The 25,779-nt window shown below is 45.4% G+C and overlaps 1 protein-coding gene across 2 annotated transcripts in view; it reads right to left on the minus strand.

The window, feature by feature from the left end:
- LOC143983566 (uncharacterized) overlaps positions 1-25,779 on the minus strand; it is a 61,927-nt gene that overhangs the window by 17,147 nt on the left and 19,001 nt on the right. For both annotated transcript variants that reach the window (XM_077483377.1, XM_077483378.1), the window contains exon 3: positions 23,575-23,779. In XM_077483377.1, the coding sequence (XP_077339503.1) occupies positions 23,575-23,779 (205 nt within the window). The remainder of the gene's footprint in view (positions 1-23,574; positions 23,780-25,779) is intronic.

Consider the following 25,779-nt stretch of genomic DNA (forward strand, 5'->3'; position numbering starts at 1 on the left):
AGACCATGCCCCCCTAACATGGATGAAGTTAAACAAGGAGAGAAATGCAAGAGTGACTAGATGGTTTCTCTCCCTACAAAACTTTAATTTCACTGTGGAACACAGGCCAGGGAAATTACAGGCAAATGCTGACGCATTGTCAAGGGTAAGTTGTCTGTGGGGACAAAAGGCTCAGCCCTCCGGTCTGAAAAAGAGGGGGGGGATATGTAGACATGTCACTGGAGAAGTGATCGAGGGGGTGTACATCTCACCTAGGTTGCTACACAGTGTGAGATGGTAAATCCAGGATGGATCAGTTTCTCAGCAGCGATATGCTGCTGAGTTGTTATTTAATTTTGCCGGGCCTGGGTTTATATGGAATGGCAGGTAGGTTTGGTAGAGGGACCTGTCATTCCACATCCCCCGATCCAGTTCTGGGTTTGGGATCAGGTGAGCTTGGATCCTAATTAGCCTGGGAAGCTAAAGGCTCTGTAGGGTCTGCAGGTGATTGCTTCTCAGCCAGGGAATGAACAATCTGTGTGTTGAAGGAAGCTGCAAGCACAGCCACTGCTGGAGCTAAAACTCACCCTGCGATATCCAGGCGAAAGACGCGGTGTTTGTAAGTGTCAGATAGGTGAGCAGAACCTGTTAGTAAGCGCCCAGCCGGGCTAGGACTTTTATTTTTGTTGTACTTAGAAAGCACGGTGTTGCTGTATATTTTGTTTGCTGGACTGTTTGTACCACGAATAAACGCCAAGATCTGCTTTATCAAATTCCAAGTCTGCTGTGAACTGTGTCCAAACACACCCTACCCCGGGAAGATCCCTTACAATATATATATATATATATATGTTGTGTCTTTCATGTTTGATTGTGATGTGAACAAGGTGTGTGCCGAAACGCGTTAGCCATCATTTTAACATGGTCATATGGAAATAACCTGGATTAGGTGTATCGCTGTGTTGGATCTTGTGGTATTTAAGTACCACCAAAAGAAAGCTCTATTTGTGGGGAAAAAATATGTAAATTTAATTTGTGTACATCCTTGCAAGGCCCGAGCAATTGTCAGTTAAATTACTGCATTGCATCCAATTTAAATAGTGGTATGAATTGCATTAGAAACAAAGGTTTATACTGCAAATAAGTAAATGGGTCATAAAGTTCCAACATCAGCAGTACAGCACACACATTAACATGTGCAATTTACTGTGCATTAAAACAACAAATGAGGGTAAATAGGAATTTTAAAGAGGGGGACCAGCCTGGGTGAAAAAAATGTAAAGTCAGCAGCTACAAATACTGTAGCTGCTGACTTTTAATATTAGGGCACTTAACTGTCCAGGGAGCCCGTGATGTTGGCACCCCAGCTAATCTTCGGATCGACTCCCAGGTGCTGCCACTGCCATTCCTGGTAAGGAAATCCATTAATGAAGCCTTTTGGCTTCACAGGGGGTTCCCTACTGCGCATGAGCGAAGGGCTTTCTAAGTGACCTTTGGATTCCTTGGAAAGGTTGGGAAACCCATGTTTCAGCTCCCCATGCACCTCTTATGTCTAAGGTACGTGACTGAGAAAATATATATTGAATTACTTAAAATGGGACAGTAATATTTATCCACAATATCTCCCAGGATATATGTAAAGACTATTCTTGGTTTGTTTGATTCTGAACTCAACATGTTAGTTGAGAGAGCTGATCACATTGTTGTTTGTGCTAATTAACCCTGCTATTGTGTGAAGGAGTTCTGTGTTGATGTTTATGATAATGTGTTTTGTATAGTCAGTGAGCTAGGAGACGGGTAGTCTATCCTGGGGGGTCATATCTCTGAGTCTCCTAGTCTGGGTAAATGATTAGATAACTAGCTCATGTCAATTAGGTTTCTGGTTATAGTTTTATTGTAAGCCTGCTGTATATATTTGTGTGTCATCTAAAATGAAAGATGCCATAGTTCGCAACTAAACAAGTATCATCTTGTTTTGTGCTTGTGAGCAGTTGGAATATCTGATATCTATATTCAGACTGGGAGGAAGCAGTATATCACGAAAGCACTCAAGCGGAGTGTAGGGAAGTTTCGTTACATTAGCGGAGCAGTGGGACATTCCCTTATAATTACATTACACAGAAGCTCTCGCCCCCCCACCAAAAAATTAAAAGTCAGCAGCTACAAATACTTTAGCTGTTGACTTTAAATATTAGGACAGTTACCTGTCCAGGAATCCCGCGATGTTGGCACCTCAGCTGATTCTTGGGTGCTGCGGCAGTAGTATTTTATATTTTATGAATTATATAAAGTAAATCTGTTTTACTTTTTAAAAATGCTATTACCTTCACAAAGGGGTTGATAAGCCTCCCCTGTGTGGCAGTGACAGTTCCTTTTTTGGAGACATCAGGGAGTCAGTTAAACCTGTCATGCAGCCTATGTCAAAGTTCTGCTACAAGACCCAGTGAAATTAATACAGAAGTTAGGGAAAGGTAATGTAATTTACTTCACCATTGGTTTCAGATTTCTTTCTCCATTCTTCCTACACTCCATGAGAAGTAAATCGTCTAGATAAGCCATGACGGCTATACCCTGAGCTCTTAGGTTAGCCAAGAGAGGATCCAGAATCTTCGTGAAGACTCGAGGGGCCGTAGCAAGCCCAAACGGCAAGGCCACAAATTGAAAATGGCGCCGCTCTACCGCAAACCTTAGATACCTTTGGTGTGCGGGAAAAATTGGCACATGGAGATATGCATCTTTGATGTCTATTGATGCCATAAACTCTCCCCCTTGCAGGGAGGAGACTACAGTGCAGATTGACTGCATTCGGAAGGACCGGATGCGTAAAAACCGGTACAGATCCTTCAGATCTAGGATAGGTCTGACAGTTCCATTTGGCTTCGGAACGGTGAAGAGATTCGAGTAAAACCCTGAACCCTGTTCTTTTGGGTCCACTTCTATTATCATCCCCTGGGATAGTAAGTGATCTAAGGCCAGAAATAGCGGTTTTTGTTTTACTGGATCCCTGGAGATCCTTGACCTTAGGAAACGAGAAGGTGGAATCTCCTGAAACTCTAGCCTGAAGCCCAGAGATACCAAAGAGATCACCCACTTCTCCCGGATCTCTTCCCACCAGGCTCCTGCAAACTGCAGGAGCCTTCCCCCCACTCGGCCGAGCGGGGGCGCCCCTTCACAAGGAAGCTTTTGGGCTCTGCTTGGCAGGCTTTCTCCCCCAAGTCTTTTTCTGCCCCTGGGCTCGGCCCTGAGCCTTTCCTGTAGAGGAGGGCTGAGAAGGCCGTCGCCACTGCTTAGAGCTTGATGCTCCGGGAGAGAGAGCACGCCTAAATGAAGGACGCTTGCTCCTTTTGACTGGAAGGAGAGTAGATTTACCTCCTGAGATTTTTTGGACGAATTTGTCGAATTCTTCTCCAAACAAACGTTCCCCTTTAAACGGGAACCCAATCAAATGCTTCTTGCATGACAGCTCAGCTGCCCAATTCTTTAGCCATAGGGCCCTTCGCATGTGTACCAACATGAGAGACAAAGGATGCTTGTTGGACAGAATCCAAAATCGCATCAATCATGCAAAAACAGAATATGAGGCATTTCGACTTCAGCTGCAGGCCTTCTGAATGTGGTACGCACCAATTCAGTATAATACTGCACCTGTTTTCTGAGTGCCTGGGAGGAGGGGACTCTCTCCTCTTCCTCAGATTCATCCGACTGCTCATGATCCCTGTCCCAAGACAGGGATCTCTCCTCATTGTCAGAAGAATCATCTGAGAGAGGAATTTCAGCAGAGGGAGGGGATCTACCCCTTTTCCTGCTATCTTTCAGGGAAGCAGAAATAAAATTCATTATTCTCCCTTCAAAACCCTCCAATGTAGCCCTAAGGGAGTCCTCAGTGACATAAACCGGGGCTGGGACATTAGGAGAGGCTGCAAAACCTGAGAGGGGCACTGACTCGTCCTGAGAGGCTGGCTCCAGTCTTGTAGGGGGGGATGGTAACTTACAGGCACTTTTAGAACCCCTGGACCTAGGCAGTGATTTACCAGTGCCTTTGCTACCTCCCCCTGAGACCCTCTTACGAGGAGACATAGTCCTAAGCTACAAAGCAGAGGTACTAGTACAAGTGCAATCACTGTTGTGCTTAAAGTCTCACAATAAATATATATGCTTAAACTGCACAACCTGATGCTGAGTAGGTGTCTAAGGTTTTCCTGGATCCAATCCCCATGGATGCTTACTGCCCACAGCTCCTGTGTCTCCACTTACAGCCCCCTGACGCTCTGGGCTTTTTAAATATGCCGCCTGGTGCGTGCGCAGTACAGCGCCGTGCACACTGACGTGCACAGCTCACAACCACACTCCCCCCTCCTCCATTAGGCCGGGAACGAGCCCGGCGCGCATGCACGAGGACTGCAGGATCCGGGGGGGAAAGGAGAACTCCACCGGAGCTGCGTGGGACCCCCAGACTACGTGGGACCCCTGTGTTACCTTGTTGTGGCAGGGACTGCAGTGGAGACGTGAGACAGCTGGAGAACCAGGCTTCACTGAGCGTGTGTACTGAAAGGCATGTAAGTATGCATCAGGCTGCTCTTACTCCCTCTAGTGGTGGAAACCAGGTAATACATACAACTACTCAAAATGAAGAAATCCATCATATAATTATATATATAGGATTAACTTCCCTTACCTGTCCTCGCCGCAGGAATTGCTGAAACAGACAAATTCCAGCCTTCACCCATCACGGCGGGCAATGTTAGCCAACCTTCAGGTTTATCTGGGGCTCTTTCTTGGAAGAGCCTCCTACCTGGACCATGTAAAAGACTCTGCCAGAAACTTTCGTGCGCACTGTATAAACAGTACACCAAGTCTGGTTTTCCCAGAGCCCAGTCTTCCAATAGGAGAGGACTTACAGGCCAAACCTCGTTTCTTCGGCTGACGAGGCCCGGGTACCATACCATCTTGGGAGTCAAATATCGGCCCGAGGTATGGATCCGGTTTGTTGTAGCCCTTAGGCCCCCGCAGGGACCTGCACAGAGATAAAGTTTTACGTGACCAACCACCATAGACACTGGCGAAAAAACGGAGGTGCCTCCCATATGGGAGGGGTTATATAGGGGAGGAATTCTCTTTAATTGGGGTTAACCAGTGTCCAATCACCAGAGGTGCCTATATAACCCACTATGTAATGAAGCTCCTGTGATGTATGATCAAGAAAACACGTTTTCCTTGTTTCTGTTATAACATTTTATAAATAAATAATCTTTCATCATACATTTAGGCAAAAAATGTATGCTGCTACATTTCTTTCATAAAAAAAAAATCCTAAATCAAATACCCCCCAAATGACCCCTGTTTGGAAAGTAGACAGTCCAAGGCAGGGGTAGGCAACCTGGGGCCCTCCAGCTGTTGTGGAGCTACAGTTCCCATGAGGCATTGCAAGGGTGGCAGTTACAATTACTCCCTGAGGCATGATGGGACTTTCTGCAACAGCTGCAACAGCTGTTGCCTACCACTGGTCTAAGGTATTTAGTAAGAGGCATAGCAAGTTTGTTTAAGTTGTAATTGTTTGTGGGAATGAAGAAATAGAGAAAAAAAATATATATACAGTGGTGTGAAAAAGTGTTTGCCCCCTTCCTCATTTCCTGTTCCTTTGTATGTTTGTCACACTTAAGTGTTTCGGAACATCAAACCAATTTAAACAATAGTCAAGGACAACACAAGTAAACACAAAATGCAATTTTTAAATGAAGGTGTGTATTATTAAAGGTGAAAAAAATCCAAACCATCATGGCCCTGTGTGAAAAAGTGATTGCCCCCCTTGTTAAAACATACTATAACTGTGGTTGTCCACACCTGAGTTCAATTTCTCTAGCCACACCCAGGCCTGATTATTGCCACACCTGTTCACAATCAAGGCATCACTTAAATAGGAGCTGTTTGACACAGTAAGGTCCACCAGAAGATCCTTAAAAGCTACACATCATGCCGAGACCCAAAGAAATTCAGGAACAATTGAGAAAGAAAGTAATTGAGATCTATTAGTCTGGAAAGGGTTATAAAGCCATTTCCAAAGCTTTGGGAATCCAGCGAACCACAGTGAGAGCCATTATCCACAAATGGCGAAGACATGGAACAGTGGTGAACCTTCCCAGGAGTGGCTGGCCGCCCAAAATTACCCCAAGAGCGCAGTGACGACTCATCCAAGAGGTCACAAAAGACCCCACAACAACGTCCAAGGAACTGCAGGCCTCACTTGCCTCAGTTAAGGTCAGCGTTCATGCCTCCACCATCAGGAAAAGACTGGGCAAAAATGGACTGCATGGCAGAGTTCCAAGGAGAAAACCACTGCTGAGCAAAAAGAACATCAAAGCTCGTCTCAATTTCTCCACAACACATCTTGATGATCCCCAAGACTTTTGGGACAACATTCTGTGGACCGATGAGACAAAAGTGGAACTCTTTGGAAGGTGTGTGTCCAAGTATATCTGGCGTAGAAGGAACACTGCATTTCATAAAAAGAACATTATACCAACAGTAAAATATGGTGGTGGTAGTGTGATGGTCTGGGTCTGTTTTGCTGCTTCAGGACCTGGAAGACTTGCCGTGATAAAAGGAACTATGAATTCTGCTGTCTACCAAGAGATCCTGAAGGAGAATGTCCGACCATCTGTTCGTGTACTCAAGCTGAAACGAACTTGGGTTCTGCAGCAGGACAATGATCCTAAACACACCAGCAAGTCCACCACCGAATGGCTGAAGAAAAACAAAATGAAGACTTTGGAGTGGCCTAGCCAAAGTCCTGACCTGAATCCAATTGAGATGTTGTGGTATGACCTTAAAAAGGCCGTTCATGCTCGAAAACCCTCTAATGTAACTGAATTAGGACAATTCTGCAAAGATGAGTGGGCCAAAATTCCTCCAGGACGCTGTAAAAGCCTCATTGCACGTTATCGCAAACGCTTGGTTGCAGTTGTTGCTGCTAAGGGTGGCCCAACCAGTTATTAGGTTTAGGGGGCAATCACTTTTTCACACAGGGCCATGATGGTTTGGATTTTTTTTCACCTTTAATAATAAACACCTTCATTTACAAATTGCATTTTGTGTTTACTTGTGTTGTCCTTGACTATTGTTTAAATTGGTTTGATGTTCCGAAACACTTAAGTGTGACAAACATGCAAAGGAACAGGAAATGAGGAAGGGGCAAACACTTTTTCACACCACTGTATATATATATATATATATATATATATATATATATATATATATATATATATATATAAAAAAAGAAAATTAATCCAAATATATAAAGTGCCTCCAACAGATTTAAATCGTGAACAATCACATAGGTGAATAAAGTGTCCAGTGTTTAAGTATAGCAACATAGATAGCCAAATAATAAAGTGTCATGTGCTTTAAATATTCAAGTAAATATCTCCAAAATAATAAACTCATAAAATTCTTCTTATAATAAAATGTGCAACACTCAGTGCATGCTTAAACAAAAAAAACAGGATAATAATAATAATAATAATAATAATAATAATAATAATATAATATAATAATTTATGTGAACTCTAAAGCGGGAGTCCGCCGGGAGTTCCGCCGTTTTTTTTTTTTAAAAGCCAGCAGCTATAAATACTGCAGCTGCTGATGTTTAAAATAAGGACACTTACCCGCCCAGCGCGCCCGCAATGTCGGCACCCGAAGCCGATCTCTCGATTGTCTCTTGGGTGCTGCCGCCGCCATCTTGGGTATGGGAATCAGAAAGTGGAGCCTTTCGTCTTCATTTCCCGGTTCCCTACTGCGCATGCGCGAGTCGCGCTGCGCAATAAGGATGGTCCCGCTGCCTCTGGGATCTGTGTGTTTCCCAGCAGGCAGCGGGGCACTTGCGGAAAGGGGCGGGCACTTGCGGAAAGGGGCGTAATCTACGCCCCTTTCCGCAGAGAGCTATCCCGGAAGTGGGTGCAGATACCTGTACTGTACAGGTACCTGCACCCCCCTCCCCCCTGAAAGGTGCCAATTGTGGCGTCGGAGGGGGGGAGGATTCCAATGAGCGGAAGGTCCACTTTAGGGTGGACCTCCGCTTTAAATGAATAAAGTGATCAGTGGCTTTTTCAGTGCTTCTCAAAATAAAACAAGATGATAGAGTCTTTATGTGAGCTGGGATAAATAAAGTGACCAGTGACTTATTCAGTGCTTCTCAGAATAAGGTGCCAAAAGCTGTGTCTTTAACTCCAGTGTTCACGGCACACCAGGTAGAATGGCCCCTTACCTTACTGCTGTAAGGTAAACAGCAGAGCAAACAACCGGCAAGATCCAGGTTTGCCGTGAACACTGGAGTTAAAGACACAGCTTTTGGCACCTTATTCTGAGAAGCACTGAATAAGGCCGCGTACACACGGGCGGACTGTCTGACGGACTTGGTCTGCTGAAACGTGTTTCAGCGGACAGTCCGCTCGTGTGTGGGCTTCAGCGGACTTTTTCAGCGGACAGTCTGGCGGACTAAGTCTTTCGGAATTTCCGTAATATTGTCCGTCCAACTTTGGTTTCAGCGGACAGTCCGCTCGTGTGTAGGCAAGTTGGACGGACTAAGTATGGCGCATGCTCAGAAAGGATTTACACGGCCGAAGGTTGCATTGCAGTGTATTGGACGTCGTATTTCTAGTCCCGTCGTACGTGCTGTACACGTCATCGCGCAAGCTTTCAGCGGACTGTCTGTTCATCGTGTGTGGTCAAGTCCGTTCATTCAAAAGTAGGACGGACTGTCTGTCGGATTGTCTGACGGACTTAGTTGGCCAGACAGTCTGCCCGTGTGTACGCGGCCTAAGTCACTGGTCACTTTATTTATCCCAGCTCACATAAAGACTCTATCATCTTGTTTTATTTTGAGAAGCACTGAAAAAGCCACTGATCACTTTATTCATTTAAAGTTCACATAAAGACTTTATTATCCTGTTTTCTTTGTTTAAGCATGCACTGCGTGTTGCACAATTTATTATAAGAAGAATTTTATGAGTTTATTATTTTGGAGATATTTACTTGAATATTTAAAGCACATGACACTTTATTATTTGGCTATCTATGTTGCTATACTTAAACACTGGACACTTTATTCACCTATGTGATTGTTCACGATTTAAATCTGTTGGAGGCACTTTATATATTTGGATTCATTTTCTTTTTATATATATATATATATATATATATATACTTTGTGTAATATATAATTGTCCAGTTTAGGGTGACTCTAGCACACTTACCTAATAGGAGGAGACATCATCCCTGGTAGTGTATGAAGCCGCGTACACACGTGGCGGACTGTCTGGCCAACTTAGTCCGTCAGACAATCCGACGGACAGTCCGTCATACTTTCGAATGAACGGACTTGCCCACACACGGCACTTTTTGAGCGGACTAATACGGCGGACTAAGTCCGCCATACTATCCGCCCTACTTTTGAAATGAACGGACTCGCCCCCACACACGCGGAGGAAAACCCGCTCATTTGGAGCGCGTCTCCAGGTAGGTGGGGCCCGCGAAGGAGACGTCGCTGACCCCGCCGCCTGGTATGGACTTAAAGGGGAACCCCAACGCCGAAAAAAATCGGCGTGGGGGTCCCCCCCAAGTCCACAACAGACCCTTGTCTGAGCACGCTACCCGGCCGGCCAGGAAAGGGGGGCGAGCGAGCGCCCCCCTCCTGAGCCGTACCAGGCCGCGTGCCCTCAACATGGGGGGGTGCCAAAGCACCTTGTCCCCATGTTGATGAGGACAAGGGCCTCTTCCCGACAACCCTGGCCGTTGGTTGTCGGGGTCTGCGGGCGGGGGGCTTATCGGAATCCGGGAGCCCCCTTTAATAAGGGGGCCCCCGGATACCGGCCCCTTACCCTACGTGAATGAGTATGGGGTACAATGTACCCCTACCCATTCACCTGTGAAAAAAAGTACAAAAAAAACACAACACAGGGTTAAAATATTTTATTGCACAGCTCCGGGGGTCTTCCGTCTTCGGGGGTCTTCTCGCCGGACTCCTCCGCTATCTTCTTGTAGCTCTTTTGCTAGCGGAGGAGTCCGGCTTTCTTCCTCGCCGCCGGCCTCTTCTCCCGACTTCGGGGGTCTTGTCCGGCCGGCCAGGAAAGAAGAACGTAAGGCGGCGGCGACGGCGGCGACAGAAGACCGGGCCACCGCCTGTAAAAGAGCTATAAGAAGGCGCGGTGGCCCGGCAGAAGAACCGAAGAGGGGAACAAGACCCCCGAAGTCGGGAGAAGAGGCCGGCGGCGAGGAAGAAAGTCAGACTCCTCCGCTAGCAAAAGAGCTACAAGAAGATAGCGGAGGAGTCCGGCGAGAAGACCCCCGAAGACGGAAGACCCCCGGAGCTGTGCAATAAAATATTTTAACCCTGTGTTGTGTTTTTTTTGTACTTTTTTTCACAGGTGAATGGGTAGGGGTACATTGTACCCCATACTCATTCACATAGGGTGGGGGGCCGGTATCCGGGGGCCCCCTTATTAAAGGGGGCTCCCGGATTCCGATAAGCCCCCGGCCCGCAGACCCCGACAACCAACGGCCAGGGTTGTCGGGAAGAGGCCCTTGTCCTCATCAACATGGGGACAAGGTGCTTTGGGGTGGGGGGGCCGCGCAGCCCCCCCTTCCCCAAGGCACCCCCCCATGTTGAGGGCACGTGGCCTGGTACGGCTCAGGAGGGGGGGCGCTCGCTCGCCCCCCTTTCCTGGCCGGCCGGGTAGCGTGCTCGGACAAGGGTCTCTTGTGGACTTGGGGAGGACCCCCACGCCGATTTTTTTCGGCGTTGGGGTTCCCCTTTAAGTCCATACCAGGCGGCGGGGCCAGCGACGTCTCCGTCGCGGGCCCCGCCTACCTGGATACCCGCTCGAAATGAGCGGACTTTTCTCCGGGCGGGAAAAGTCCGCTCATTTCAAAAGTACGGCGGACTGGCACACACACGGGCGGATTGTCCGCCGAAATGCGAGTCCAGCGGACAGTATTTCCAACATTCCGAAATACTTAGTCCGCCAGACTGCACGCTGAAAAAGTCCGCTGAAGCCCACACACGAGCGGACTGTCCGCTGAAATGTGTTTCGGCGGACTAAGTAGGCCAGACAGTCCGCCCGTGTGTACGCGGCTTTACTTAGCATTATTGGTATATTTAAGCACAAGGCACTTTACTTTAATTTAATTTAGTATAGTTTAGTTTAATCTTCGCAGGTAGCGCAACACCATTTATTTGATTTCTAAGCCCTTGTACACACGGTCGGAGATTTCCACAACCAAATCCGTCTGATTTTGTCCGTCGGATCTTGTCCGAAACTGTTGCATACACACGGTCGGACAAAGTTGGCGAAAAATCCGATCTTTCAGAACGTGATGACGTAATTTCGTTACGATGGGACTACATTCAGGCTAGTAGCCAATAGCTTTGATGTAGGAATTTGATCTGAGCATGCGTGGCACTTGGTCCGATCAAAATTCTCTACACATGATCGGAGTATGTCCGATCGGCCCAGTTGGTCGGGAAATATTTCCAACGTGTTGGAAAATTGGGTCCAACGGATATTCTGACGGAATCAGTCCGATGCATACCACACACAGTCGGATTATCCGACGACACGGTCCGATAGGACACATTCCGACGGATTCTCCGACCGTGTGTACAAGGGCTAAGAATTTATTATTGGGGGTTAGGGCTTATACCCCTTTCGGTGGTCTGCTGCAACCTATCATTAGTAATAGTATGTGCCCTTGTTGATAGCGCGGGGATACCCTAATCTATTCAATGCAACCATTAGGCCTCAATCCATCACAGAACCCAAAATACCTGGGATGTTCAAGCCTCTTCCTCCTGCTCCTGCCGAACCTCAGAAAGAGAGTGTGACCACTGCAGTGGAAGGGATTCCATCAGGCAGTGTCCGAGGTGGTGGCTGCCGTTCCAGCATTTGGCAGCATTTTAAAAGAATTGGTGTCAGTCAGAAGGCCAAATGCAATCACTGTGGCAGGGAGGTCAGCCGGGGCCGAAACATAGGGCATCTCATTAATAGTGGCATGAACCAGCACATGCGTGTGCACCACCATGCAGTGCTGTTAGGGGAGAAAAGTATTATGGCCACTCCTCCAAACACCAAAAGGGGAACCAATAGTGGCACCGCCATAGCCACCATGAGTGCCAGCACCACCAGCCGGTATAAGGCAGAAAAGAATGCTGTTACCATCCTGCATCCAATCCATACCAGCCAGGCCACCCTGGAAGATTTTGGTGGCTTTCAAAGTAAGGGTATGTCTCGGGCGCAGGTGCATAAAATAACGCGCCTGATTGGCCAGCTCATTGCAGTTGGAGGAGCACCTTTCAACATGGTGGAAGGTGAACCCTTCAAGCAATTGATGCAGGCTGTTGCACCACAATACGTAAGACCTTCAGCCAAACTGTGGTGCCAGCCTTATACAGGTCTTGTGTCGGGGTACTCAAGGAGGAGATTGGAAGGGCAGTTGGACAGGCAGTGCACCTGACCACTGACCTGTGGAGTGCGTGTAGTGCCCAGAATGCCTTCCTGTCCATGAAGGCACATTGGTGGCAGGCCAAGGTGTCCCATGATGTAATTCAAACATTTGGATCCTCGTCAGCAGTTGACAAACATGGGCACCGTTGCTTCCTCCTGCACGCTGAGGTGCTTGATGAAAAGCACACAGCGCAAAACATCCTGCAAGCCCTGCAGAAAATGTTGTTGCAGTGGTTTGGACAGGCAGACAGCAACTACCGGATTGGCTATGTTGTCACTGATGGAGGCAGCAACATGGTCAAGGCTTTAAGGGATAGCAGCTTTGTGGGTGTGCGCTGCTCAGCCCACCTTCTCCACCAGGTGGTAACTGACAGTTTTCGGTTGGTGGAGACCATTTCTGGCAGCGATGGAAGGCTGTCCAAAGTGGTGGACTCTTGTCGGAAGATGGCTGGCCCCTTCCATTGGAGTGTGAGGGACAGCGACCTCCTCAGGGTAGAACAGAGGAAGGCAGGCCTTCCAGAACACTGCCTGAAACAGGATGTGGGGACTAGGTGGAATTCAACCCTAGCAATGCTGGAACGCATCCTTGAGCAGCAGAAGGCTCTCCATGCCATGGCCTGTGATCATAACATTGGCATAGAGAGACCTTTAGGCAGGGAGAACTGGGCCATAATTGGGCAGATTGCGGCAGTCCTCAAACCTTTCCTCTCTGTCACAGAATACCTAAGCCGCGAGGATGCCAGCATTGGTCATGTGCTCCCACTCTTCAACCACCTTCAGAGCAAATTGGAGCGGTTCAAGTCAGCTGAGGAACCTTTGCCTGGTGGTGGCCCTCAACCTGATGTGTTGGCTCTGCTAAACACATTTCTGATGGAGTTGGACAGGCGCACTCAGGAGTTGACCGCCTCTTGCCCAGAACTGATGCTGGCTGCCATGTGTGACCCTCGCATCAAGGGCAAAATGGCTGTGCAGTGTAGTGCTCTGACAACATGGGGGGACAGACTAATCGACAGGGTGCGTCAGAGGGAAAGGCTAGGAGAAGAGGAAGAGGAGGAAGATGATATTGAAGACCCCCTCTCCCATGCATCATCTAGTGAAGTGAGCAGAGCTCCTGCCAGCGGAGCATCTTCTGTCTTGGCTGAGGCACTTGACACCCTAATGGGAACCTCCAGCATAGTGCGGCCCAAGAAACCCATATCAGCAAAGGAGGTTGTCATGTCCTATTTGTCAGCCCCACCAGTGCACTCCACCACAGATCCAATGTTTTTTTGTCAGGAGAAGAGCGAGGAGTGGCCTGCCGTCGCAGATATTGCCAAGGAGCTACTGTCCTGCCCTCCGACAAGTGTCCAGAGTGAGCGGGTGTTTTCTGTGACGGGAAACATCCTGTCACCCCAAAGATACCAGTTGTCCCCCCAGCTAATGGGGCAGTTAGCATTTTTGAAAATCAATTTGCCAAAGCTGGGGTACCCCTCCCTCACTCTGAACATTCCTTGAACTGACTGTCTGCAGCAGAGATGGCCATTTGGTCTTAGTAGTTGGTCCCTGTCCCTCCACACAATCCCTCCCCTCGCTTTTCATCTACCCCTATTTGCTTGTGACATCATCTGGGATGGACGACAAGAGAGGAGGTGCCACCAGGGAGGAGCGGAGAGAGAACTTATTACACACGCTTCCTGCGCTACTCTGCATGCTGGCTGGTAAACGCTGTGCCCTGATGTTCCCCAATGTGCCCTGATGTTCCCCAATGTGTCCCAATGTGCTCCAATATGCGCTGATGTGCACCGATGTGCCCTGATGTGCCCCAATGTGCTCCAATATGCCCTGATGTGCCCCAATGTGCCCTGATGTTCCCCAATGTGTCCCAATGTGCTCCAATATGCCCTGATGTGCCCCGATGTGCCCTGATGTGCCCCAATATGCCCTGATATGCCCCAATGTGCCCCGATGTTCCCCAATGTGTCACAATGTGCTCCAATATGCCCTGATGTGCCCCAATGTGCTCCAATATGCCCTGATGTGCCCCAATGTACCCTGATGTTCCCCAATGTGTCCCAATGTGCTCCAATATGCCCTGATGTGCCCTTATGTACCCCAATGTGCTCCAATATGCCCTGATGTGCCCCAATGTGCCCTGATGTGCTCCAATGTGCCCTGATGAGCCCCCACCATTCTTCTCATTTACACATATGACTGCTAGAACAGATAAAAAGACATTTAGGGAAATTGATCAAAATTGGAGCGAACAGAATCTGGAGCAGTTGCCCATGGCAACCAATCAGCTTCTCTTCAGTTCGTTCCGTTAAGATTTGAAAATGAAAGAGAGAAGTGGATTGTCTGCCATGCACCGCTGGTCCAGTTTTCTCCTGCTCCAGTTTCGATAGATCCCCCCACACTGTTTGGGGTCACCGGGGATGTGCGGAGAGCACATGCTTGGTAACACCAAACAATTTCCAGTGACCCCGCACATCCCCGGTGATCTCGTGCAGTGCGGGGGATCAAAACTAGAGCAGCTGTGCATGGCAGCCATGTGCTCATTATGAGGGGCTCCCACCATCCCTGTGCTGTGCTGACTTCCTCTTGGGGCTGTACCCCTGCTGTGCTCAGTATGTCAGCACAGGAATGGTGGAAACCCCTCATAATGAGCACATGGCTGCCATGCACAGCTGCTCCAGTTTTGATCCCCCGCACTGCCCCAGGAGGAAGTCAGCATAGCACACGGATGGTGGGAGCCCCTCATAATAAGCATAATGACTGAGTCGTTCATGTGACGACAACTGATCTGAAATTCGTAAGAAAAAGCTCGTATTGCGTACAAAATTCGGACGCATGGCAATTCGTATTTCGGATCCTCCCGAACGTACGAATTGAGGGAAATTCATACGAATTTGAGATTCATATGGAACAAATCGCACATGTCTAATATATATATATATATATATATATATATATATATATATATATTAAAAAAAATGTTTTACGATAACACATTACTACTCGAGGGAGGTAATCAGGATTTTTTTTACACACTATCATTGTTTATATTGAATATCACTGTTATAAACAATGATTTTTTTCTGAATGAAATCTATTAATTTAGTGTGTACTATTGTGATTAGCCTTGATTGGCCACAGCTAATTAAATGGCACAGACGGGCTGTGATTGGTCCTAAAACAGGCTGTGATTGGTCCTCTCTGTACCATGTAATCACATACCTCCCAACTGTCCCTGACTTTGAGGGACTGTCCCTTATTTGGAGCAATGTCCCTGTGTCCCTCATTCCTCCTCATATGTCCCTCATTTTGGTCTGATCTATATAGTTGTATATAAAATGCAGTTTTTATCTTTCAAAAATTGTTTTTTTTCTGTGTCTGCACACATCTGCACATGCGCAAGATTTAGCGCTGCTTAAAATAGATAGCCTTTTCTCTGTGATGTAAAGAGAAATAGGCAAGTGTGTACAGGACATGTAGTTGCATGAAGTGTGGCAAAACTGATCTTTGGCCTTGCTTTGAAGCATCGTGTAGATTCAACACCCTCAAGACAGTCCTGATTGCCATTACCTCAATAATTAGTGAATTAGAACCTTATCTGACTATGCTTGATGAATGCATACAGATATTACAATATACTATCTACTGAAAGAACAATTAATGCAGCTTAGGGAATATTCATAAAACTTGGCGGTTCCTAGACTCTATTATAAATAATTTTTCTTTGCTGCTTAAAATAAATATGGGCTACACACATTTTTTTATTAGCCGTGTGCCTTATCACTTGTGGCATAATAGCTTGTACACATTGATCAAATTACACATGCATGCCTGTTTATGTATTCATTGGCAAAGTTAGAGTTCAGTTTACTTCCTTCTAAACAGGATTCCTGCATAGGATTTTACCAGATACCTCCATTGGCTGAATCAGTGGGATCTGGGTCAAATTGTGGCTCATGCAAATCCATTCCGTCATCCTTAATTATCAGCTGTTTGCAGGCCGTGCCCTTTGCCCTTCAGTTGGATTACTATACGGTAATCAGTTCTGTTAAAGCAAATGTGTTCTCTCAACCACATCTTCTCAGATTGTTTACACTGTATATCTTCACTAATTAATGTACAAAATATTTTCAGGTATGATTACAGTGGAACTTCAGCAAAAAAATGTTTCCGCTTTACATAGATGAGGGAAGGATTCAAACCCCTGTCAAGTTTTTATATAGTTTTTTTTTTGTTTAGGTTTCCTCTCATTTTCTGTCCTGGTGACCATACAAGAAGTGAAGAGAAATCTTTCCATTAGAGACATAAACAGCAATAAAGCCTGCAAAGTTTCTTACCTTCCCCACTCTATACAAAACTAAAGAAAGTAAATATAAACCGAGAATGGGAAAACATATACACATGTATCCACAAGGGAACGGTAAATGTACACACGCAAGAGAATGCTTTTAAAATCTTTTCAAGGTGGTACAGAACCCCCCTAAGGTTACACCACATTTACTCCTCCCTTTCACCATTATGCTGGCGTTGTGGGACTGAAATTGGCTCACTCTTATATATCTGGTGGGCATGTCCTAAACTACAAGCTTTTTGGAAAGAAGTCCACCGACTCATCAATCAAATAACCACCTACAACCTAGAATACACACCAGCGCAATTTGTGCTACACCACTCCAACATACCAACAAAGGCTTACATACGCTCCCTAGACATGCATATGGTCAACGCGGCATAAATGTGCATACCAGTTAAATGGCAATGCTTCATGGTCTTGCTGGTTACATTTTACCACGACAAACAAATATCAACAGTCCATCATGTGAGTGATCACCAAGAGCGGTGATAGAGAAAATAATTACTTGAGGAACCCACCTCCCACTCCCCCATTTCCAAATAACTTTACCTCGCTTCCTCCCCCATCTGGAATGGCCCCTCATACACTACCTCCATATGCAAACATAGTCTGTGACACTTTCCTAAAACTTCTTGACATCCATGACCTCCCCCCCCCTCATCTTCTCCCGACCTTCCCACACTTGTTCTCAACGCGACAATCCCACACGCTGAATTTTGTCACCCAAACTAAGATATTGACATAATCTCAATGCATATACCTATCCCCTAAGACAGATAACTGAATGGATACTGACATACTGTCTCCTTATGATTGATACCTAATGATTATACATAATGTCATACAAAACTAACCGTAACATGCTCTTCTGGACTTATGCACTCACCTGATTGTTTCTATTGTTTATACAGTTGCAATTGTATACTCTACACAGCGGCTGCGTCCGCAAATTAACTTTGCATTGTTATGTTATACTTTTGCATTCTTTTCAATAAAAACTTTTGGAGAAAAAAAAAAGTAAATATATATGTGCTTGTAGTAATTTAGATGTGATTTTCAAATTTTAAAAAGCTATCTCTTCCATTTTTATTTTATTAAATCTGAACTCGTTATGGATTTTATTGCATAGTTACATCGGCTCAGCTTGGACCAATGTAAGTATGCAGGTGCAATACCGGTGGGACTGTTATGGAAGCAGACAAGTACTGTAGTAGTCGCCATTACTAGATCACTACAGAATCCTGAGGCATTCTCTGAATGGATGAGGCGGAGAGGCTCCATCTCCAAACATAGATCACCTTGCATTTATTGCAAAAAAGTTCATGGCATTCTGTGAATGGCGTCCATGGCCAGCAAATGTTCACCTGTATGTAGCAGGGCAGGCACTCGAAAGAGGACCTGGAAGACAGCAGTGACCATTGTAGTAGTGGCGAATACTACCGTGATTCTCTGCTTCCACAGTGGTCCCACAGGTAAGGTATATGCATACTGTACTTGTAACTATGCAATAAAATCTATACCTGGAGTTCAGCTTTAAATTTATAGATTGGCAGATTAGCAACTAGAGGCAGGGTAAATTCATTATTATAATTATTCTACATAACTGCTTCAAGTGGTTTTAAAGGCAGAAGGTTTTTTTTTTATTTTAAAGAGGACGTCCACCCTAAAGTGGAAGGTCCGCTCATCGGAACCCCCCCCCCCTCCGGTGCCACAACTGGCACCTTTCAGGGGGGAGGGGGGTGCAGATACATGTATAATCCAGGTATCTGCACCCAGTTCTGGGACAAGCTAGCTGCAGATGCCCCCCCCCCCCCCCCCATTGTGTTCTGGAAAACACACAGTTCCCAGGACACAGCAGGGACCAGTGGAGATGCGTGGCGTGACTCACGCATGCGCAGTAGGGAACTGAGCAGTGAAGCCACAACGCTTCACTTCCTGATTCCCTGACAGAGGATGGTGGTGGGGGCAGCTGTGAGACAAGTGATTGCTCGTCATCTGCTGCCGACATTGCTGGACCCTGGAACAGGTAAGTGTCCATTTATTAAAAGTCAGCAGCTGCAGTATTTGTAGCTGCTGACTTTTAATATTTTTTTTTAAGGTGCAGCTACTCTTTAATGCCCTACTACTTAAAAAGGGGGGCAAGTTGCGCTCATAAATAATGTAAAAAGTTCAAACTGTGATCAAAACAGTCCAAGTAACAAAGATGAAAAAACTGATAAATCCAAAGCAATGTGCAACTTAAAATATAGTAGACAATCCAAATATATCCTCCACCATGTAACGGCACCAACATTGAAGATAGGATGTGCCCTTACCGCAAAGAATGGACCCTCTATTGTGGGAGGTCAAAAATGCAATGGGAATTATCATCTGTTAGGTGTCCCTGGAACATGCAGTACAGATGATATACGTCTCTCCCGCACTCTTTACATATCCTCAACAGCATATACTGGAGGCAGGACTTTACTGGGCAGTCACAACAGTGCGCCCCCCTTATACTTACCCGAGCCCCATCTCTATCCAGCGATGTGCACGAGTGCCTCGGCTGTCCGGGACTCTCCCTGCCAATTAGCTGAGATATAGCAGCTGCGCCATTGGCTCCCACCGCTGTCAATCAAAGTCAGTTAGCCAATCAGGAAAGAAAGGGAGTGGGGCTGAGCCGTGGCTCCGTATCTGAATGGACAGAGGGAGCTGCAGCTCGGGGTGCCTCATAACAAGCTGCTTGCTGTGGGGGCACTCGACAGGAGGGAGGGGCCTGGAGCACTGACGAGGGGCCCGAGAATAGGAGGATCTGGGCTGCTCGGTGCAAAACCACTGCGAAGAACAGGTAAGTATAACATATTTGTTATTTTAAGTGAAAAAAAGGAGACTTTAGTATCACTTTAAATCAACTCTGTCCCCTACAGCAGAAAAATTAGATGAAAGGTAGCCTGTAAAAGAAGACTTGTTATATTTACCAGAGCAATGAACAGTGAATTCAATCTTCACTCTCTTTCAGAGCTATGTCCACTGTTGGCATCTGACGCTTTCAGGTATGGTCATGTCTCCAGCTAAAGCTGGCCGTACAGGCCATACATGGATCGAAATTCAGCCATTTCAGCAGGGACCAGACTCATTTTAATCCATGTATGGGCAGGGTGATTTGAAAATTTTCACTCGATCAGCGTCTCCAGCTATAGCCGGTAGCGCTGACCTGTGTATTCTGATGGAGGCAGAGTCTCCCCGCTGTCAGAATACAATAGCTTGGCAGTCAGTACTGCCAACCATCAGTACTTTTACTGGCAGCCAGTAATAAACGGACACTTTCTCCTGCCAGTAAATGCCAGTGACAGAAAAAGGCTGCCAGTTAAAAATATGGCTGCGACGCTTGGCGCAGTTCCGGTTGAGAGCCAGCCAAGACCATCCGAGTGCCTGCTAAAGTGTGTTTGGGTGGTGCCAGTGGGGTGTGGGTCTGGCGGAGGTGGTGACCGACCATGTCGTGTGATGTCTTGGTGCAAGGGAGCCGAGCGGAGTGACTGGAGCCTCGTGTGCAGGTCTGCAGTATGGGAGCAAGGCAAGCCGGGTGCGGGACTTTCAGTGCTGGTTGGACTGGAGTGGACTGAAGGGATCATCTGGCATGGAGAGAGACTGTCACGGGGACTCAGGAGGGGATGTGTGGTGTCGTGAACATGTCATCATCATCTGTGCTGCTGCACATTGCTGTCAGTGTCACTGTGGGAGTCAACTTCATGTGTGTGTGTGTGTGTGCCTGTCCATTCTAATCCTGTTCCTGAGATACTTACTTACTGTATTGAAAATAAATTAGGGAATATGTTTTTTGCCTTAATACCTACCCTAAATCACATTGCTAATCACATTTTGTACTTGTTTGTAGCCTAAATACTGAAATTTGCACTTAAAACTGTAATTTTGTAACTTTTGTAAATGCCAGCAAAATCTTGGCTGTGCCAGTAAATTGTGGGTGTCGTGTCAGTAAATTTCAATCTGCTGGGTTAGCAACACTGTTGGCAGGATGGATTCCCTCAATCCACATTGGGTGTGTGGATGGGGTGAATGAAGTCCTGTTTTTGTTCCACCTGCTGGTTAAAACATAGTATTTACACTGCTCAGGCAGCAGGCAAGTAATAGACAGCTATCCGGAGCAAGTGTTCGCCCCGACTCACCACAGTCAACTTTGCAGGTACAGAAAAGGGAATGGCCGCAAACCACAACAGAGCTTAAAGAGGAAGTAAACCCTGATGGGTTTACTTCCTCTTTGTCTCCCTGCAAAGGTAAAGCATAATGGGCTACTATGCAACATTTGTTTGTGTGTGGTTTTTTTCCACACATAAAAGTCGATTTTGATCAACCTCTTATTAAGCATGGATTTATGACCCACTGGGTAAGACGGCCATTCTGTGAATTTAATTTAATTTCAATTGAATTGTTTTGTTTGTTTAATGCCTGGAATGATGTATTCACATACACATTTTCTTAATATATTAATATGTATCTGTTATCATTCACTTATTACAATATAATATATGTCCTTGTATTGACAACTTGATTGAAAGGAGTGTATCTGCTTGGATCAACTATGTTGATTGAAGCAGATATTCAACTCAATATAGAAATTCTTGTTTCAAACTTTTCAGATGTATTTGGTAATTCTATTCATTACTCAATTTTTCAGTTTTTCTTTGTAACTGTATACGCTGCAACATCCTGAAGAAGCTCAAGAGAGCGAAACATGTAGAGAAAAATGCAGCATACTTATGTACAAGTTTGGTAACATGTATGGTTATCTGTGATTTTGTACCATCTCTTGTACTCCAGTAGTTGTTACATACATCCATACTCCTTATTTTAGAAAATGTTTTATGTATTTGTATTCTTAATAAAATTGTATTGATTTTACTCTTGGCATGTGATTATCCTGCCTTTATATTTGGTACCGTCTTAAAAGTCCCGGGGGTTGGTTACCCTCCAGCCCCTTTCTCCCTTCCCCTTATCATTAATCAATCTATGCAACATGATCAGAAAGAGAAAAACAAAAAGGATCACAAGGAAAATGACCCACCAAAAATAATATATGTGTTCTAGAAATAATTGACGATTGTGTAGTGGTGGATAAAAATGCACAACCCCCAAAGAGGAAAAAAAAAAAAAAATATATATATATATTTTTTTTTTACAACAATTGTTATCCAAAAACGTGAGATATGAAACACAAAAACGAAACAAAGTTACCATATCGAGTGTTGTACCATGTCATCGGTGTGTGCATAAGATCCCCCACACACGATCACACAATCACATAATTCCAAAATAATTTGAAATAAAATAACTAATATAATAAAAAGTAGCAGTGACCTGCTGGTTGAATGACATGAAATGACTAATGTATGGGCTGTGGTTTTATCCACTGTCCATATATCTCTACTGGGAGTGTATTGATTTAGTGAGTCAATGGACTCACAAAGTTGCATTATGAGCAAGAGCATCAAAGAAACATTAGGACTGATTTACTAGTAGCACCCTCCTAGCTAGGTTGTTAACAACTTTAGGCAAATTTAGTTTTTGGCTTCCCTGTAGCCAGTGGAATGAGGTTTGATTTATTTTGGCCCTTATGCTTTCTGCTATTTGCAGGCTTGACTGATTTTCCCTGATGTCTGGAAGGTTCCAGAATTCAGTGTATGGAAGAGGCAGACTCTCTCTTGCATACTCATACAGCCTCAGTCAATCACTGGCAGGAAGAGTGGCCAGTAGGGAGCTGAGGTGTATATTAGTAGGCTGGGGCCTGGAACAGCAGGGTCCTTGTGCTGAGGGACAACAACCAGCCTGAGGGCTCTGGCCCTCTGGGGCTAACAGCTGCAGTTTAGAAGAGATAATCTGGGTCCCATCTCCAGCTAGAACTAGGGGACCCATGTCCAGAGTTCCTGAAGAGCAGTGCAGGAAGTCCACAGAGGATCTGACCTGAAGGCATACAGTACAGAGACTGGCTGGAATTGTAGGAACACAGGGTACAGTGAGTACAAGCCTAAAAGATCCCAGAGGCTGCCCTTACTACCTTTTGGTAGAGTCATTCCAGTTTATTGGCTCAGGCTTTACCTTCACAATGGGGTCCCCTGAGTTGTAGTTCACTAGACACTGAATACAAGAGGAGGGTGGTTGCATCTTCCAGAGACAGATCAGTTAGAAGTGTCCCCCATTATCTTTCTGCTAGTTTGGAGTATCCCAGGGCTCACCCGTACCATACCCAAGTTAAACAAGCAAATAAACCACACTGCCTGTTTTCTGAATTGAGAGACTGTGAACTGCTGTGTGCCTGGCTGCCTTGTACCTTACAGGGAATGTAATCTGAGATAAATCAGCCAGCCCGGTCTAGGCTATGTGCTACATACTAAAAGCAAATAGACTCTGCATTTTGCAAGTGCAGCTGCACAAATTTTCCGCAGGGCTTAGTTAATGTGGTGAAGTTTCACTTTTCAAAGAATACCCAATCAGTTACAAGGAAAAAAGGTAAATCTCTTCTTGGTGGGAAAGCAGGGCTATTTGGGGAGATCTGTACTATGGGTAATATTGGCTTGGGGATGGATATTTGAACAGGGACCAGGAGGCTCTGTGAAGGGAAATGGAGGGAACACAAAAAAAGGTCTGATGGGGCTTTCGTTATTTTGCCTTTACACACATTTTGACCATGTCATTATACCACTAACATATTAGGTTTGCCTCTGAATGTCATTGCAGCAAATCGCAATATTATACATGTCTCACCTGTCTGGTCTTCTGTTTCCACCTTCTCTGTATCCTCCTCCATGAGTTCAGCCACCTCTCTCGCTTTTCTTACAGACTCAGGGGGCCATTGCAACTCTCCACTTTCTATATCTATTATATCAGTTGGTTCCACCACAATAGAGGGTAACCTTCCTCTCATCTTCACTGGAACTTCCTCTTCCTCTTCTTCTGGGTCAGGAAATATCTTATTGAATTGTAGAGAAAGAATAATTTTGTGAAAATATTGCTGGCAGGGTTTACACACATAAAATTTTGAGAAATGTAAAAGTGATTCTAAACATTTAAAAATAAAAATAAACATGTTATACAGTACTTACCTGCTCTATGCAATGGTTTTGCACAGAGCAGCACCGATCCTTCACCTGGCCCCCTCTGCCTTCTGAGCCCCGCTACCTGCATCCATAGACACACCCCCCACTGCCTTGTTATAGGATTTGACAGCAGCAGGAGCCAATGGCTCCCACTGCTATCAATCTGTCCTGTGAGGAAGGAGAGAACAAAGAGAGCCACTGCTCTCGTGCACAGCACTGGATGGAGATTGTCCTCAGGTAAGTATAAGGGGGTGCTGGAGAAGAGGGATCCTGGACAGAGAATGCATGAAGGTAAAGAAAAAAAAATGAAGGCTTTAGAACAACTTGAAGCTTATTTGTCATTATCATTTTCAACATTGTACCTTTTTTTCTTACACCAACACTATTCCGTGGTTGAATCCAACCAGACCTGTATGTATGGAAAAAAAGAATACAGACCAGGACTTAAGTTGTAAAAGATTACCAGTGCAACATACTATTTTATTTTTATTTTTTTCTCATTACACTTCCTTATTTGTTGTCAGGTAAAACAACTACTGTATTTCTGGATCTGCTACAGAGTGATCTAAAATAAGGGTCTCCAAACTTTTCTGTTCAAGGTCCACATTGTATATTTTAGAAAAAAATTCAAGGGCCAATTCCTGATTAGAGTCCCCCTTACAACAGTCAGCTTGTACTCCGTGCTAATGGCTTCATATCTTCCCTCCTCCGGGAAAACACAATGGCTCTGTGGGAGAGATTTCCCTGTCAACCCGTGGTTGCAGGAAAAAAATTAGCTTTGTGTATAGAATGCCTGATGCCACGTACCCACGGCAGGACTTTCCGGCAGACTAGGTCCAACAGGATCAGTCCGTCAGACAATCCAACTGTGTGTGAGCTGGTCTGACCGCTTTTTATAAAACAAATCCGACAGACCTAGAAATAGAGCATGTTTCAAATCTATCCGACGGACTAAAAATTGTGAAAACCGTTCGTCTGTGTGCTAGTCCGACGGACCAAATACCAAACAAGGGCAGCTATTGGCTACTGGCTATTGAACTTCCTTGTTTAGTCCTGTTTATGTCATCACGTTCAAAATTAATGGACTTTCGAACAGACTTAGTCCGGTCGTGTGTGGCCAAGTCTGTTAGTTCAGAAAGTCTGTCGGACCTCCGCTGAAGTCCATCAGGAAGACCGGCGGACCTAGTCCATCAAAAAGTCTGGTCATGTGTACGCGGCATTAGTTTGAGTCCTCACCCTTGCTTTTGTTTTGTTTCGCCTTAATTTCTATCTCTGGTAAACAGAAGTGGGATTGCTCTGTGTATGCAAGAATATTGAAGAACTTATTCCTCCCTTTTTGTGAAAAGGGCTCCTTATGGTCTGGTTCAATTGTCTGCTACAGACAACCTCTGACCCATGCTTCACTAACATCCTTTGTCCTCATCTCCTTTGTTAAAATTATACTAAACATACACTGTTTAATTTACATAGTCCCTTCTATTTCTGTATATGGTTGATGACACTGTAATTATTTTAATTTAAAAAAAAATCTAAGTGCCTTTTTTCTAATTAGTATACAGCTGTCACATGACCCAGCTCTTTCCCAGCATGTCTGCAGGGTAACATAAGTAGGAGGAGCTTCTAGTCCTCTGCTACTGGTCACATGTTCAAAATAAAAAAACTCTTTGGCATAAAATAAATAAATAAATAACATCAATACACTATTTGTAATTGCCAATATATAATTGAATTGAAATATTTATTATTTTGTAGAAATAACATGGTGTTAGTGGATTTCTGAAGCCTCCATTAATGTTCATGTATTATTTCACCCCCCATTGTGTTTAGCTGGTTAGTGGGCATGGATGAGGGACGGAGGAGGAGGTAGGGAGTG

This window comes from Lithobates pipiens, unplaced genomic scaffold (assembly GCF_037356315.1).
Source record: "Lithobates pipiens isolate NorthernLeopardFrog02 unplaced genomic scaffold, aLitPip1_a1.2 Scaffold_16, whole genome shotgun sequence".
NCBI lineage: Eukaryota > Metazoa > Chordata > Amphibia > Anura > Ranidae > Lithobates > Lithobates pipiens.